The sequence below is a fragment of the Phocoena phocoena genome, chromosome 7, assembly GCF_963924675.1.
Source record: "Phocoena phocoena chromosome 7, mPhoPho1.1, whole genome shotgun sequence".
Taxonomy (NCBI): domain Eukaryota; kingdom Metazoa; phylum Chordata; class Mammalia; order Artiodactyla; family Phocoenidae; genus Phocoena; species Phocoena phocoena.
The window spans coordinates 23,361,500-23,380,410 of NC_089225.1; the positions used below are offsets into that span (position 1 = coordinate 23,361,500).

General features: G+C 40.1%; 1 protein-coding gene across 1 annotated transcript in view; it reads left to right on the plus strand.

The window, feature by feature from the left end:
- Nucleotides 1-18,911, plus strand: part of THSD7B (thrombospondin type 1 domain containing 7B) — a 760,956-nt gene that overhangs the window by 726,909 nt on the left and 15,136 nt on the right. Inside the window, exons 20-23 of the mRNA XM_065880761.1 lie at nucleotides 10,008-10,153; nucleotides 15,353-15,512; nucleotides 16,626-16,799; nucleotides 16,900-16,995. Coding sequence (XP_065736833.1) covers nucleotides 10,008-10,153; nucleotides 15,353-15,512; nucleotides 16,626-16,799; nucleotides 16,900-16,995 — 576 coding nt within the window. The remainder of the gene's footprint in view (nucleotides 1-10,007; nucleotides 10,154-15,352; nucleotides 15,513-16,625; nucleotides 16,800-16,899; nucleotides 16,996-18,911) is intronic.

Genomic DNA, 18,911 nt, shown 5'->3' on the forward strand with positions numbered 1-18,911 from the left:
GGATACACCATGTATAGAAAGGATAAGATCCCAGGGAAACAAAGTCCCCTGACTTCATAAAACTAACATTCTAGTAGGAAACTAGATGGTGATGACAAGACAGGGAGACGGCAAATAGACAAGTGAATATACACAAAAGTAACAGACACTGATGAGTGCTGTGTCGAAACAAAAAACAAGTTATGTGATGGAGAATAACAAGTGTCTTGCAGGGGAGTGAGGGATGTGGGAAGAGAGGCCACTGAGGAGGTGATATTTATGTCAGAATCGAATGACAAGGTGCCGTAGTTCTTGTAACTGGTGTTTTCTTCACTAGGCTTCTCAGGGTTCAATCTCACAGGCATTTTTTGACTGCCTGTTGCATTCAAGGCTCTATATCAGAACCTACAAACAAAAATATAAAAAGGACCATTTATAAATTATATTTGTGCCCAATCTTCATCTTTACAAAAATAAATAAAATGACCAGTACAAAGAATAGGACACATAGTCCTTGAATTTTTAGGCAGCTACCGTCAGGACACTGCTGAGACAGCCTTTGTGGTTCTGTTCTGTTCTATTCTATTCTATTCTATTCTGTTCTGTTCTATTCTACCAGCCCTCAAACTATCAGTACTCTTCCAGCACCTCTCTTTTCTGATCACCAGCCCCCTGGTAGATAGTACTGTTTCCAAAATGAGACAACTCTGCATTTAAATCATGCCTTAATCCTCATGCAGCACAAGCTAAAAGTGACAGACAAACAGCAAATAATCAAATGCAGCAATGTATGGCACAGATGAACTTGTTTCTTAAAAGAGACCAAACTCTGGCGCCGAAAAGGTTGGAAACTACCATTGAAAAACATCTGCGCCTTGTCTCTTCTAAAATGGTGTGCCCGCAGCTGTCTTTAAAAATTTTTTTTTTCAATAATCACTTTATTTTATTTTTCCAATTCAGAATATATTTATTTAGGGCCTTTCCATAGTCAGTTTATATTAATATAAGTTTGCCACCTTTTATTATTCTTTTTTTTTAACATCTTTATTGGAGTATAATTGCTTTACAATGGTGTGTTAGCCTCCGCTTTACAACAAAGTGAATCAGCTATACACACACACATATCCCAATATCTCTTCCCTCTTGCGTCTCCCTCCCACCCTCCCTATCCCACCCCTCTAGGTGGTCACAAAGCACCAAGCTGATCTCCCTGTGCTATGCGGCCCCGCAGCTGTCTTTTGTACTAGCCGCTTTCTTTTTTCCAAGTGGTGACGGCAATGGGGCAGGGACCGCGAGAGGAGACAGAGTTTATTTAGTCACATGAAAGTGCGCAAGCAAGTTGCAGGGGAGTCTGACTTCAGCACCTGCGGCTCTCCGCTGACTTCTTTATCAAGAGCAAACTGCACACCGTTGTCTCCGTTTAGGAAATCACCGGGCTGTCGGGCAAATCCTAGCAAGCTGGGTGTCCTGGATGCTTCCCCCATAGCCACACTTCCCCATCAAACCCACAGAACTACATTGATCTGAGGGGAAACTTTGAAGTGAGCTCTTTATTTCCAAGAGTCTGGGTTGTCTCTTTAATGTACACCTGATGCTTGGCATATACTTTCTAATTGTGTTAAAGATTTCAAGGTTAGAACAGCTTGAATCCAATTTATTTCACGTTAAAGAGAGACTGATTCTAGACTTCCACTAAGGGATCTTTTTAGATAGATTTCCAAGATCAAAGCATGTAATAGAAGAGCTTAATATTTGGATTAGTGATGATCTTTGTTGAATTTTCATCAGTTCAGTGGAATGTAGAACTCCCTAAATTTAGCATATCATGAATTATTCATAATTATTATTTAAGCAAAACGTTCCAAGAAGGTTGTTAATCCCAGATTATGATTTGTTCCTCTTTCGTAGTTTTTAATTCAGGGTGTATGAGTTCATAATATTTTTCTATACTATGTAATCCAGCCTGCCTCTTGTGTTTCACAGATGGCATATGATTTTTCTGTCCACGCTAGTCCATAATGAAAATAATAATTTTGTATTAACTCCAAAGCACCACAAGTTTGTGCTTTCCAGCTTTTTTCTTTCTCTTTTTGTTTAAAGATTTTAAAAGGCAAGCCAGTAACCTTCAGTTTGTGTCTGAATAAAACATGATCAGTGTCATATCCTTGATCACACACAGTCCAATAGTTATAACAGCTCAAACTTACTGACTATATCAAGTAATTAGTTCCTATGACAGAGAACAAGCAGCTGAATTATAGAATGGGAAAAAAGAAAGACTAGAGGAGAATATCCAGTTTTAAAGCTGGCTTTTCCAATGGCCAGTTGTAAGACTGAGCCAGCCTTTGCAGAATTCACTTCCACTATCTTTTATCGGTAAAAAGATGAAATATTAGAATAATTGCTTTTTAATATCTATTGGTCAAAGGCACAATTATTGGTACCAGGAGTATTTTAGCTCTTTACAAGAGTACTGTGAAATTATAGGCATAACTTTACAGGTACGGGGACAGGCAATTAAGTAACCTGCTCAAGGTCACACAGCTTGTCAGTTGTAGAGGAAACATTTGAACCCAAGTTCAGGTGTCTTCTAAGCCCCATTTTCTCCACTGTGCCCCTTTACATCTGACACTGTATATGTAAATGTTCATGTTATGTACTTGGTCCTGGGTTGGGTGCTATGTCACTTTATAAAAATTCTCATCATTTTTAGGTGTATTTAAGAATAAGCAGAGGAAATGGATCTCAGATTGGAACATAAAGGGCAGTGAGGGCTTTAAGTCTCTCTGAATTTTAAGCCTCCTAAATGTATACTTGTCTCATAATTAGCAGTGTTGCGTATTATTATCTCTTCCATCTAATTGGAATATAGCTGCAGGGAGCCAGTCTTCCAGACAGGGAATGTGTGAGACTGATAGAATAGCTCCAAGATTGCGAAAATCACTCTCTGTGACTTTGTCATCTTGCATCTCACGGAGAGAGCCTCGTTGTGGGTATTTCTGCTGTATACTTACAGTGGTCTGTCAAGTTTTGATACCTCTTAATGGGTCTGGAATGTGACTGTTGGGAATAGAACTGAAAATAAGCAGCTAGAATGCATACGCACTGTCACAGAGAAATCTGGAGCTCTATCTCCAAGCAAAGGCAACGGTGCCTAATCTGCCTTTAAGAGACCTATCTCACTCCCGTGATACCATGGTCTATCTTGACCTCTAAAACTGTGGTCTTGTTACTTCCTTACTTCGCTAACCCCACCCCCAAATAGATGGTCATGGCTGGGGCTCATCTATTTCACTCTGAAAAACTTATGGACTCTTTGCCTTGCCTAACTTGAGTGTTCTCTGTGATGAAAGGTGTCTGGATGCCTGAAGCCATTTTTAGACAAGCCAAGGAGTCCCTCTATAGGGGAAACTCATGGGCTGTAGCTCTGAAGGCAGAATCGTTACTGCACCTTCCATCTTCAGCAATGCCAAACACATGCTGAAGATCTATCTTGAGGCTGCAGATCAAGATCGTAGTTTTTCTCCACTCCGTTATATTAGAAAATAACCTTGATCCCCAATCCATGTCAATCCAGGCTGTGTATTTACGACAAACTTGGCACTTAAAAAATAAACTTGGATAAAAATTCCAGATGATGTGTGTTAAAAGAAGTAAAAAACAGATGTCCAGCAGAAAGAACTGCATGAAATTAACCGAGCGTTTTATAGACAATCTAACTTACTTCTGCTTTCAGAAATTTACTCTGACAAGTACCCAAAAGCAAATAAAGAGTTATCACAGAGTAAGGTGTTAATACCATAATTGTAAGTAGTTATTTCTAAAGGAAAATATGAAATGTGTGAATACAGGTAGCCCATTTATTGCAGAGGGGAGGCCTAAGTGTACTTCTCAAACTTGTTCAAGTGGCCTAATGACCTCAGCATAGCATCTGATACCTGACTTGGACCAGGTGAGATCTGTTGGAAAGCAGATGCTTTTGGAGTAAAAGCAATTTTTGTTCCCATCCTTCTAGCTGTGTGACTTTGCAAAAATTATTTAATTTCTCTGGGCTTCAGTTTATCACATAGGAAATGAGACTGGGATTCTTGTTGAAGTGATACATTTGAGGCGGGTGGGGAGAACAGGTGCTCTCAGGGGAAAGAAAACAAAGAAAGCAGGATAAGGAAGGGAACAGAACTAAGCAAGAATATGCTATATCATCTCTATATCCTAGAACGTTGTATTCACTCAATTAATTTAGACCCTCCCTCCATAATGAGGAATACTTTTATAATGACAAAAGGTATTATACAATAAATTGCCTTAACCACAGAGACATGTGTGATTAAAACTGATTAATAGATTGACCTGACCAGCTATTAACGAGGTGGTTGTTAGTATCCCTTTGCTTCTGTTTTCATTTATTTTGTAATCTGCTAGTATTTTCAACTGACTGATACTAGGTAGCAGCCACCAAAGGCTTAAGAATAAATTCAAAGTAGCAAATACTTAAAAATGGAAACAGTTTATTCAGTAACCTAATTTTTTGGTGCATATCAGGAAGGACCGTCATCACCTTGAGGTTAGTGACACTGAACGTCATTCTTTGTGGTGTAGGTTGGCCAACCCTTACAGATGTCAGCTCAGGAAGACCATTCCCTGCCAACGGTTGTGCACACGCCTTGAAAATGTAACTCATGGTTAAAAAAAAATAGTTCCCAGGTGGAAAGCAAACCAGTAACAGTAATATTCAAATAACATTCTATAAGCTCAAAGTGACTTCATATACTACTGTCTTCGTATTTACATGGCTACGGTATGTTGGAGTTTATAGGTAGGTTCATATAAATTGCTCAGATATTTAATGAACTATTTAAGGTTAAACAGGTATGTTCTTCATTGCTCTATTCTTGTATTTCCTTTTCCAATTTCCCATTCAAACGTACTTTGCATTGTGTGCCTGGGTCGTATTCAAATTGTCCAGGGCTATCAAAACCATGATTTTCAGTTAATTCGATGAGCATCTGTCAGGGCCCCAGAAGAACCATTGTGTAGAGCCTATCACTGTAACAGTGTTGGTGACTGGCTCCCCGGATCTGAGTGTATGGTCGGAACAGAGAACCATTGTGTTTGACTCCATCTCTATTTTATGAATGTATACATTGACAAATATATAACGAGTTTTTTGTTGTTTTTGGTTTTTTTTTTTTGCGGTACGCGGGACTCTCACTGCTGTGGCCTCTCCCGTTGCGGAGCACAGGCTCCGGACGCGTAGGCTCAGCGGCCATGGCTCACGGGCCCAGCCGCTCCGCGGCATGTGGGATCTTCCCGGACCGGGGCACGAACCCGTGTCCCCTGCATCGGCAGGCGGACTCCCAACCACTGCGCCACCAGGGAAGCCCTATGTAACGTGTTTTGAGGGTTTTTTTTTTTTTTACTGCTTAAAATTTCCCACATCCCCTTTGTCAGTGGAGCCTCAGAGTGAAGCCTGACCGCTGCTGAGTTCAATGGGAGTGTGATCTGGTCCAATATGCTTTAAACCTGTATGCAGATACCAGTATTGGCCTTTCTTTGAGGGGGGATGTGTGTTGTTACAACTAGTGTGCCCCACTATCTGTTTTCTTCTGGAAGTCTTACCATGCGATCCTTTTTCCTTCAATGCCAGAAATTATTGCTAATTTAACAGTAGGCCTAGTATCACTGTTGCTTATAATGAGTTCCCAATATTCCTAAAGGGAGGGGAGGAAAAGTTTCAGAGAGAATTGCTAGCAAACTTAACCTACAGTAATCTGGGTCTTTATTCAAGTGGAAACATTTTGGAGCTAGTGCTTTTCTCTCTTTTATAGCCTGAAGTGCAGAAGAATAAGAGAATCAGTTTCTATATCTCATTGGTATTACCCATTAAACATATTGTCTATATCAACTATTGAATTCAGGTTTCAAATAGATTTGTAAACCCAAACAAGAGTTGTCTGGAGAGTGTCCAAGAAATTTCTCTTATTCTTAGATTGGAAGCATGAGGATGTGGACGGCAGCCACCTTCACTCTTACTCCGAGGGCAGAAGGAGTGTAGGCTAGGGTGTAAGAGGTTGGGTGGGACCAGGCTAAATCATTATGGACTTCGTAGCTGTGTGCATTTAATGTGAAAAAGCCCAATAGAATACAAGTAGCATGCTTTATATACCCATTACAGGTTTGTTCCAGGGCCAGGTCTAGGAATTGATATGAAATAGTAGTTGTCAAAATAAATGATTAAAAATATTAAGATTTAGCCAGCACCTACTCTATTTTAGTTATGTTGTTAAGGTAGTTCATATATGGTATTTTTAAATTCATATACAACATGAGATTAGTCCAAGGAGTCCTCATCATCTCAGTATTCTTCACCTGAATCAGCATAACTGTGAGATCTATAGGAAGCAAAACCCCTCATACTATTAAAATATTTGCTGTTGAACTGACCACTTATAAAGCCGTCCCCCAGTCAACGAGTCTCCTGGATTAACGCACATGCCCTGTCATTGCATCAAGGTATTTGTTGGTCCGTCTCTAGCTGCAAATGGAATGTTTACCCACAAAAAAGGGGCACAAAATGGAGCAATCTGTACACCAAAGATTAAGCGGAGCTCTTGAGAAAATTGATGAAAAGTGACTCAAATAACAAAGATTCTATGATCAAACCGCAAAAGCCAGTCACAATAGAATAAAACTTTCATAGGGTCATCATAAAATTATGTAAAAAATATCAATGGTTGATTTATTCTTTGTCCTAATAATAACTGCATAGTTGCAATTACCTGCATGGTAGTTGATATTAGATAAAATAAACCCACTTGCATACTTTTTACTTGCAGAAAAAGTCCCATTTAGACATTTTTCATTATTTATTAAAAATAATTGAATTCCTATTTGAAATACATTCATTTTTAAGTAGCATTTTCCCCAGCATGAATTATCCTCAGATAGTGACTCTCCGTATACTTAATTTTATTTTACAGGAGAGGAAATTTATGCTCAGAGGAGTTAAAGTACTTTCATACAGTCACATCATTTACAAGCTGTTAATTTGAGAGAACTGTTTCCAACTAGAGAATTTTGATGCCAAGTCCAGGTTTCTTAGCACCATTCATCAGCTATTTTAAAATGTTCTTTTTCTCATATTCTATATCAGATCATAACTTTAAATATCTTTCATTTGCCCACATCCTCCCCTGCTTTCTCCTGTCATGAGAAATCACTATCACAAAACAATTCCTTAAGTCTCCTGCCGTTAGAGGTCCCTTTTATAATAGAATAATTACTGCCGAGAGATAGGTGCAAGGTTGAATATTACATCCAGTGTGATGTTTAGAATTCCCAGGACCATTGGAAATGGTGGGCCTCCTTGTCTATACCATCTGTATTCCATGTAGCTAGATTTTATATTTACAACTTCAGGAATTGTGGGGAAAGTGCCTAATTTAAGGGATACTTTCTCTGATTATTTAATTTAGACAGCCAAATACCCCTGACTTAGAAAAAGGAACTTATTAAAAGATATCAAGTAACCCAAAGAAACTTGAGGTGCAGTAGGTACCTTTTATACCCTCGTGCCTTCATTAGCAATATTTTTCTTACGAACTTTAATATTAGCCAATTAAACATGATAATATACTTCAAAATGTAGAATGATTATATGCTTCTTGATAGAAGTTGGCATCGTTTGAAAATCGTATCTTGGTGTTTGGATAGCAAAAGGCAGAGAAACCATATGGATGTGCTTTCAGTGAGTGGTTGTAAGACTTCATTATTTCAAAAAGTAACGGCATCATTTTTTTTTCCATTGACTTCATTAGGTTCCCCCCACCTTGATGTCCAGCAGAAAATATCTGTCACTTTAATGGAAATCAATAAAATAGTCCTAAAGTAATGGCCATGATGCATGCCAGCAGTTCAAGAACAAGCTTGAAGTTATTTGGTTTTAATGAAATAGAACCTCTTTAGCTGTGATAAAAGTGATACTACGTTGTCATTATTCTTACATAGATGGATAGAGACCAGAGTGCAATGATAATGACATTCGGGTAGTAGATACTTAGTTCAAGAGAATAAACATAAAGATTATCATAAAACTGAAGAGTATTTAAACAAGAATTAATGTGAAATCTTGAGCCAAATGTGTTCATCAAGCAGGGACAGTGTTTCATATGAATAAGGTGATGTCCAACCTGTATGATTTGATTTGAGTGGTGCTGGGAAGGAACATCTGTCCAAAGCATATGTTCTTCTCAGTGCCCAGGGGGCAGAATGGGTAGATTCTGTTATTCTCAAAGCCTATGTTACCTATAATATGGAAAAATAATAGCATTTCCCTCCGGGGTTGTTATGATTATTCAGTGAGTCAGTATATTTAAAGTATTTAGAAAATCGCTTACCACGTGGTATCTGCCAAATAATTGCGGTGATATATCATCACACATTTTCAGATACCAGATAATATCATATAGACAATTTATAAAAATATGAATTAAACAAATATTCAGTTAGTGCTTAATATATATGGAGTACCATGTTAGGGACAGAATCCCAGGCCTCAAGGAATTTAGAATCCAATGACTAGAACTTCCTAGTTTTCCTCAAGGGTCTTCTCAGAGAGAATTAGTTTACCACCAAATCTATGATAATATTCTGGTGGTCACTAAGAGGTCTAGTTCACTGAAGGTGTGAGTTACCCTTACTTCTCCCTGAACTTGAGGGCATGTGGGAATTCTTAGCCAAGGTTTTCAAGTGAATTCTGTGCAGAAGTGAAGTCATTACTCTCTTTCCATTTCTCTTAAGAGGTAAATGTAGAATCTTTGACATCAACGAAAAGACCCCACTTTTAATAGCTTTAACAGTATTCCCTCAACCTAGTCTCTTCTTAGCTCTTTCTGTCCAGCCACACTGGCCTGTCAGGCCCTCAAACCTGTTCTGCTCCTTCAGATTTCTGCTTAAAGCTCAACTGCTCAACTGATTCCTTCCCAGACCGGGCGGCATCCCCATAACATGCTCTCATAGGACCTTCTGTTTTTCCGTTAACATTTATCACAGATACAATTACATAATTAACTTTATAACACCAATGGAAGGGCATGGATTCACAGATAGCTAATAGTAATGAAACTATATGCACATCATACCTCACCAGTAAAAAAGGAGTAAGGACAAGAGGGAGTAGGAGGGAGAGCAAGAGACAGAAACAAAAACACTTAAATTCTATCCCCTCTTCCACTTAATGAGCTTATGACCTGATGCCTAGGAGTGGGTATAAGATGACATGGGAGCCCTACTCTTTCTTGAGCTATTCTTATTAACCAATTTCCTTTCATTAGGAAATGGAGGACCAGCATTTGAACATATGTGTTTCAAACAACATGGCTTCTTCACACAAGTCAACAATTTTATCTTGTACTCAGTGAAAAAAGAAATTGGTCCTAAAATCTAGGAAAATTGGCCATGTTGAATTAATGGAGAGACACTATTGGAACCTCAGGGTGGCACCCTCCTAGGGAATTTTCCAGGGTAATTTGGATTATATGCAATTTTTACCTTTCTGATTTAGAACCTAACAAGGAAGATACAACTCTATTTTTCTTTAGTATTTGTAATCCTAGCATGGAATATAAGGTCTGTGAAGGTAGAAGGTACATCTGGCGTTTTCACCACTATATTCCCTAGCCCAAGGCAGGATTCTTGGATTATTTTAAAGCTTAATAGATAAATATTTGTTGACATTCAGCCAGTGTTTATGGCGATCAGTCTATTTGGCAACAATACAGAGTTTGGAGTTAAGCCGGCTAAAGTAGAAGACAGACAGAAGTTCAGATCCTTAAGCGTTATGCAGACCTTAGATAACTTGTGTCTCCATAGAAACCTAAATTAAAATGGCAGAAAAACTGAAACCTGGACGTGACAAAGTTCAGTGTGTTTTAATGAAGCCTTTTGTATGTAAGGCAACATTCTGTCCTTTAATTCCCTTTCCAAGCCAAACTCTAAGGGAAAAGCTGACATCTTCCTTATCATTTTAGGTCGAATGAGCCGGACTCGATTTATCATTATGCCAACCCAAGGAGAAGGACGGCCATGCCCCACAGAGCTTACCCAGCAGAAAACCTGCCCAGTGACCCCCTGCTACAGCTGGGTCCTCAGCAACTGGTCTGCATGTAAATTGGAGGTAGGTCATGGAATGACAGAGAAATGCTTCTCAGTATGTCCAAAGCACTTGTCTAGTCAAACCTCTGTGCTGATGGCATAAATTTCACAATACCAGGGGCCTGGCACGGTGTATTTTTATGCAATGGAGAACATGGAAAAAAGAACCAAATGACTTAACCTCACACAGAGTGATATTGCTAGGAAAATAAATAGCCGTTCATTAGGCACTATTTATAATAAGCTGGTTCAGGGGACTTCCAATCTCTTTGGCCTTCTCAAAAATTCTCTATCTTCTTGGCTTGTTGGAAATATCAAAGCATTATGCAATTAGGCAAAACCCTGATGCTATGGAAATGCACAGCTTGCCGTAGACTCTATTTCCTAAAAAAGCACTTTTAGGCTTAGACAAAATCTTGCATGTGGGCAGAAAACCAAAAGTGTATGAAAGTTATATTTTAACATCATTACGCGAACCAAGGTTACTACATTTTCCTCAATGATTGCTTTTTATTGACCTGAAATATAAATGCCTAGTAACATAATATATCACATACCCAGAACTTTTGCTGGGTCAGCAAAGATCCTCTAGGGCATTTTTCTCTCTGGCTTCTTGTATAAGAAAAGCACGTTGATTTTCTCTATTCTTATTTTACTGGTTTATCCTTCAGTTCATATTCCAAAGCAGATTTTAATTAGGTAACAATAACTTGGATTATGCATTAAGAAACCTGCAGAGTATTCTCATGGAGATGTTTAGCGTTCCTGTCAGGATGACATTGCCATGCACCATTATTACCTTGCAGAAGTTAAATGCCCATGTATTTTAATAAGTCCCAGAGGAACAAAAATGCGTGGTACATTTGTTCAGTCTCCTTTTTACAGAAAAGAAGGTAACCATGCTAATTAATTAAATAGTAACCTAATAGCTTTAAATACGAATACTTTGTCTTAGGCTAAAACCCTCTTTCCTGAACCTTCAGCAATTTTTTAAGTGCTGCTTGGAATCACAATTAAGAAAATGGAAGATTTCTCCTGATAATTGTTGAGAAAGTACAGAAAATAAATTCAAAGAATTCAGGAACCCATTGCAGGGGAAGGGAGAGAAAACACAGGAAGAAGAGGGGAAGGATGGGGGACAAACTCCACACTCCACGTCTTACCAGCCATACAACTGCTACTGTACCTCACATGTTCTTTTGTACTTTCCCTTTTACCTTCTCAGGTATCAGGAACCTTTTTTTTTTTTTAATAGACATGTCTGCCAATTTGTCCCATAGGAACATTAAGGGGAAATGTCAAATGTAATGTTTCAGTTTGCTGTCAAGTATTGAGCTTTAGCCAGAACCACAGGGGCCAGAGTGGTGGGTTGCGAACATTCTCTGTAGCAGTGCTGGTGGGGATAGAGAGGGGGCGTTGTGGCTTCTATTGGAGATACCCGGGCACGGAGGCCCTGGAGACCATGAGAGCAGGTGTATCTAGAAATTTGAGAAGTGTCTCAGATTTCTAGATGAGGTTATTCCCTCACTGACACTGCCAGTCGGGAGGCAACTGGAGTTGGACTCAATCCAGGCAAAGCTCTCAAAAACCAAGGCTGTAGTAATTATTCCTTTGTGGGCACCTTACCCAAAGGAGGCCAGTCAGCATTCTTCCCCAAGAATCTGGAATGGCATTGAAGCTGTTCAAAGATACTATCTTCAGGAATTCTTAGCTGCCACATTTTCCCACCTTGTAGGTAAAGTTAGTCACTTAGAAGCAAGAAGAACAAAGAAGGTGACGCTAAAAAGCAGAGGCAAAAGAGAAAGTGAATCTTGATGATATTTGAGTTGAATTTTTCCTGAGTTTGAACTGTACTCCCGCTCTTCAAAGCCTACTTGTGAATGCTTTGTGAGGTAAATTAACACAATATCTTTTCAGCGAGTTGCCTTTTCTTAAACATTTATGTAAGCTGAGTTTGGGGAATTCCTGATGAAAATACACGTGGGCCTCCGCACACAAAGGAAGCGCACTTCTCCCACAGCTGTCCTGCTTCTCCTCGTTCTGTAATACCTGCCAAATGCAGGTTGAAAGCTCATTCACTGGAGGTGGTAGAGATGTTGAAGTGGCTGATTGCCATCAAATGTACCGAACCCTAATAAGAGAAGCTCGCACAGGGCTCAGTGGATATGCCAATCCTGCCTCCGTCTGATGTGGAAAGGGATTTGCAAATGGAAATCTTTATCCTCAGGCTTCAGTTTTTTTCTGGGGTTTCCTAACTCTTCCCAAGTTCCCCAGCTGATAGCACGCATCCACACGTATGCTGCAAAACCCGTTTCGGAGGTCAGACTCTGGAGTCCAGCAGGGCCTCATTTTGGTCAAGATTTTTTCCAGTTCCTCGCTCTGCAGTTTTTGTCAAGTTCTCAAACTCTCCAAACCTCTGTTTTCTTATGTATATCATGGGGGGTAGCAAGAGTAGCTGTTTTGCTAGGGGGTTTTGGTAGGGTAGACAAACTAATATGTAGTGCCTAGCATAGTATCTGACGTAAGTTCAGAGCTCAGTAAATTGAGGCTGTTGTTACAGGTTTGATTACAGCTCTGACTATGATTATTAGCACCATCTGCTGATCCACATCTGGTGATGCCGATTCAGAGTATACAGAAAGTCCCTTAATGATCTGGACAGGAGAGAGTCAGTGACAGGATCCTTGCCGTTGACCATCTGGTTCTAAGACACCAGGCTCTGTTTTCAAGCCCGAGCGTGTGAAGTCTCGTGAGTGAGATTGAATGAATGCTTGCTTTATGAATGAAGCTATCATGCTGACGGTGATTCCTCTTCATATAGTAGCTGTTGTTGTCAAGGTACGAGATTAAGGTTGATCATGGATACATACTAGGAGCACATTATTGTTCGTCTTGGTTTTGAAAGTGATCCCTGATGTAGACTTGTTTCCTGTCACTTCTGCACACCCCATCTCCTGGAATGTCAAACAAAGCTCTAATCAATTGCATCTCCTTGTTACCGGAGGTTCCAGAGAGCAGTAACTTCAAATTTCAGACATGCTACAGTATCTTCAGACTCCAAGTTCACGAACTCTGACACTCTATAGCGAAACGTACACCTTAGACAATTCTGCCGTGGACCCATCATCTGGAATAATAAGTGATAGAGAGAATCCTATCACTTAGAGAGAATCCCAAACAGAAATTTAACTTACGCTAGGTATTTTCCACTTTAGGGAGTGAACATTTACCAGAACATTTGGTTTGAATGAATATATTGTGAATTGGTGTTGAACTTCTACTTCTCCAAAAAGAAGCACACTTAGGTTCAAGATTAGGTTGCCTGTTTTAAACAGTTTCACGGTGACCGTAGAGACGAGTAGAGCAGCTATGAGGTGTTGATAGATCCAGTGTGGGGCTTGCCCTTGTTAGATAAACAAATGATAATTCTCGTGAAGACGGCTCTAGAAAATGAGGTGGTCGTTCCTATTTGTGTGTCTGCTCAGTTTCATCAGGCCCTACGTTGCTGCAACTCAGGAGGAGGACAGGAAAAGTCTCCTCCAAGTCTCCCCTTTTCCTTTCTGCCAGTGTGGCTTTGAATCCGAACTTCCTTCTGTAAAGAATTTTTCTCAGCAGCCGCTCTGTACCATCCTGCACATCCGGCAGTCCATCCACAACCTGCCCTTGACGCTCAGCAGGCGCTGCCTCAGTGCCTTGACCTGGCTGGTGCTCAGCAGGCCCGTCAACCCCTGGGTCACCCGCTGCATGCCCAGAAGCACTGTCACGGCTGCTTTCGAAACCGCCCACCCCATCCCTCTTCGCTCCTGCTGCTGCCACGGCCACAGAAGCTCCCAGGCCTAGCAATGCAGTTTCTGGGTTCTGTTGAGGTGGGAGGCGGGTGGGAAATAAGAAGGAGCTGAAACTCAGTTTCCCAGTACAGAGCCCGGTTGTCTGACTGTCACCTAATAATGATTTGTAACGTGGAGCATATCCTTACCTGCAGCAACACAGCCCGTGCAGAGGGTCATCCTCTCTCTCCCTCTCTCTCTCTCCATCCGTACCAGTAGTAGTCATGAAAGCTGTAGCTCTTCCACCAGTTTCTGGACTTAGCGGGAGCTGAGTAACATACCTTGGAAATACAGAGGAGTTAATACTCCACGGGGTGAAGGTTGATCAATGAGGACTGAATCCAAGGAGGAGCTACATGTAATGTCTCTCCCTTTTTCCTCCCTCCCCACCTCATGGATGGTCCTACAGCCTGTCTAGAAGATGTGATTGACCAAGAAACCAGCTGTGTTTGCTCGGAAGTTTAGGCCAGTTGACAACACACTACCTTGTATTTCCTTTTCCTCCATACCTGCGATGGCTATTTCACCCTCACTCTTGCTATCCCGGGATTTCACATCCTTAGTGTAGAAGCTTTGTCTTAGGCTCTGTTTTCTAAGGCATTTGTGCAAAAACAGAGCCACCCCTCTACAGTTATCCAAATAGCCAGTGGACTTTTCTTGAAGTAGGAGCACCTGACTAAAACTGAGGAGATAATACTCATCTCATGGGTATCTGCTAAAAATGTTACGGTAGGAAATCTTTCATCAGGCAGATGGTTGCACTAGATAACCACAACGTGCCTTCCAATTCTAAACTTCTGTTTCTGTGAGACACTGCACAGTTTTTTTCTAGTCGCCAAGAATAATATCAGCGGGACTTGTATGAAATATCTTCAAAGAATAGTATTCAGCACAGAAGGCATTCTGGGAAAACAACTTCTCGTGGCAATAGAGAAAATCAGCGTTTTACTGGAAACCCAAACCTAATCCATGTGAGAAAGTACTGAATTCCCTACAAAAGAAAAAGAAGCAAAGAAAAGAGAAATGAACGCTCTGTGGCTGTACATGCTCTCTTGGGGGAGTGATTATGGACTAGGCCATTTTATCACATACACCTAGACAAATCAGGTATTGTTTTTTTTTCAGTCAATCCTGGCTGAGTTCCAAAATGAATCATCATATTCTGAGTGCATAAATTCCACGGCATAGATCTTCATTTGTACTTTTAGTTGCTCTATCAGCTCTAGGAGAATTGCTCAGGGATGCCTTATTGTCAACAACTGAAAGATAACTCTCAAGAGGAGGAAGCTGCCGGAATACGCAACTAGGGTTTTGTTGAGCAAGAGATGGCAGGAGCCCAAACTTTGAGATGATCATGATTTGGGTAATGCTGACAGCATCCTTTCCTCTGACAGGGTGGAGACTGTGGGGAAGGAGTCCAGACCCGCAGCCTCTCCTGTGTGGTCCACAGTGGTTCAATGTCTCACTGGACTGTACCTGTAGACAATGCACTGTGTGGAGAGGTGCCCTTTCAAGATGGCATCCTGAAGCAGCCATGTTCTGTGCCTTGCCCAGGTAGGCAATTTTAAATGATCGGGAATGCCTTCCATGGTGACCTTTCTATTTCTTTCTTTTCTGTTAATTTCCTGAGTTCTCTCTCGTCCAAGTTGAAGTTTTTAACTAACTTTAATTCATTTGTCATTGTGGTTATCACTTTGGAATATACCTCACAGCTTCAACAGAGGCAAAGTAGGCCAGAGGGGGGAAGAAAAGCACTGGACTTGGAAATTTAAGAGCTAAGTTAGAATCTTGTCAGTATCACTTCACTGGTGTTTTACCTGGGACATACAGTCTGGTCCCTTTGAGCAATGGTTGCTCCATCTAGAAAATGTGTTAATAATACCTGACCTGACAGCACCTAGCACATTGGCCAGCGCTCAAAAAATATTGACGGAATCCATGAGTGGATGAACCCCTGGGTGATGACATGGGTGGGGACAAGTAAGGCTGTAAGTGCACAGAAACACTCTGTTAAACAGTCAAGTTCTATGTAATCGTGAAGGTCATTATTAGTTACAGAAGATTTACGAGTTTATCTTAATCCTAATAACACAGCTTAGCTTATACGACATGAGTTTAAGGTGGCTTAATATATCCTTATAACATGGCATGTAACGTGTGTGTGTGTAAAAGCACATACCTACATATGGACATATATGTATACACATAAATGTGTGTATGTTTAGATTATTAAACGTTCTTTAAGTTCAAAGATATTCCACTTCAGTAACTGACTTATTCCCTTTATATGATTTCTGTGAACATCTATTTTATGATGTTACGCTGCTCTTTAAAAACTGAGTTGATGTAATCTTTACACTTCCTTTTAAAAATTTTATTACCGCTAGTAGTCACAGCGTTCTCTAGATAAAACTGCCATGATTGGAAGCAAAATGATGGCAGTGTAGTGTCTGATGCTCTTTTGCTCAACTAGATTAAACCATAGATTACTTCCTCATTCTTAGTATTTTCTAATTAGAAGATTTATCAGTGTGGAATGCATAGTTTCTGGAACCCACCCCATCACTGGACCGCCACACAAATCTCACCATGAACCTGTGCATGTAAATGGCGTTAAGGGCCAGTTTTCACGTTCTTTCCTCTGCTCTGTGCTGTGCAATCCTCCAGGAGACTGCCATTTAACGGAATGGTCAGAGTGGAGCACGTGTGAACTGACCTGCATCGAGGGAAGAAGCTTCGAGACTATGGGTCGCCAGTCTAGGTCAAGGACATTTATAATTCAGTCTTTTGAGAACCAAGACAGTTGCCCCCAGCAGGTTGTAGAAACACGCCCTTGTACAGGTACCAAGAGCACTTTTCAACTCTTAGCCTTGACTGATCAATGCTTATTCTGCTTTGATGTGACGTATAATAGAACCGCTGTTATCGTATTTACTTGCAGGAGGTAAATGTTATCACTACACATGGAAAGCAAGTCTTTGGAACAATAATGAACGAACTGTATGGTGCCAACGTTCAGATGGCATTAACGTCACAGGTATCCCTGCCTAAGATTCATGTGGGCACTTCAAAAAGATCTCTGAGTGTTGCTGGTGGTGAGAAGAATTAGCGTACAAATTATAAGCAAAGAAAGACTGGGCAGTGGCCTTAGACGAGCTTCACGACAAGTTGCCATTAGACCTTTGCATCTTAGAAAGCAAACACTTCTATGTGAAGTCCCATATATCAGACAACTTAAAAAAATAAGCTGAAACACAATAAGATTTCCTTAAATATCATGATCTGAGACAAAGACTGAAAGAGACAGATGTTAGTTTAAAACAATGGTCTCTAAAATGTTTAAAGATGTACCTTTTCAGTAAAAAGTATTTGAGAACAGATCTCAACGTATTCTAAAATCCTTCACTACTGTGCTAATGTATCATGATATGAAACATGTACAGAAAGTGAAATTAAAAGGGTTGATAAGGATATAATAAAAATTAAAATATATTAACGATGTAAAAAAACATTTTGCTTTAAATTATAGATGCTTATGTTCAGGTACTGAAAGCTTCACTTTTTAACAATGTGTTAGTCATGATCGTTATTTAATATCTGACTATAGATTGAGGGAAGGTGTCTTCATTTGTGACAGTGAATGCAATTTGATTCTACAAATGGTCTTCTCAGTCATTTGAAAGGGCTTTTTTTTTGATGCCTTCGTATCAGAGAAAATTAAATTGTCATTCTTTTTACTCAGTCCTGTGGCTGACTAAGAGCTCATCAGAATAGGAGAATTTTGATTTTTCTATTGGAATAGAAAGATTGTTAGCGTCACCTTTTTCTAGTTAACCTGTTTTTGCATTAGTGGTTGTCCCTTTAATCCACAGTTTTTCCATACAATAATTTATTTTAAGCTGCTCGTCCATTTTGTAAGTCACTGTTAAAACTTAATATACGGTAAATCTACCTAACCAGGACCACAGAAAGCATCACACACTGCACCATGCTGAGAGTTAACGGACTGGTAAGGGTTCCACTATCAAATTCTCTGTATGGAGTGCCCAGTGTACCTCACGGGGCCATCTGATGAATGAGTTCAGGCTACCAGTGTCACCTGCTAAGTATTATTAGACCTTAATTTCATTCTTAAATTTTAAATGTTAGATAAACCGTACAAATTCTAACAGGTTCTTCCCGACTCCCAGGAGATCCTCTCCCCATGGGGTTCACACACTGCATGGTGGCGATCCCTGGTTTGAGTGCAAAACACCCCCTCCAAGCTCTGTTGGCAGCAACGGGGCTGTGCTGGCAGCACGAACTCCCACGTGATCAATTTCACACCTACCTGCTCATTCCGGATCCTGGTGGTGCTTTGTTTTGTTTTGTTTTTCCTGTGTGGATTATTTGTTTTATTTTTTCAAGTAACAGTGGGAGTTCAGCTGTTTCATTCTTAGGGTAAATGTAGATCTATTCCCTACACAGCCTTAAGCCCAAAGCTTTTCGCTAGTTACAAAATCATAAACTATAATTGTTTGACAATTATAGTAATGCAGAGGCTAGAATCTATAAATGCAACCAGTAGTATATAAATATAGTTTAAATATTGCCCTTGAGTCATGTGCCAACTCCTTTGCTCAGTACCTCGAATCCAGGAAGGCATGACTAATATTCAGTGATTTTCAGACTATAGAGACATTATCCCATCCATTTACTCAAAAATATTTAATAAGGACCTGCAAGTACTATGTCAGATCTGTGATTATCCCTCCTGGAGTGTATACATTTGCTGTTAAAAATAGGTGTGGGAGTATGTATGTGACTGTGTGACTGTGTATTCGGGTTGAAATACATTTAAGATGTTACCAAAATGTTTGATATTGTGGTCCCATGAATTGATTAGTGGCATTCTTTTACCGTTTGGTTATTGGGAATTGGTCTAGTGCCTAGTTGGGGTATGCGGGAGATGGG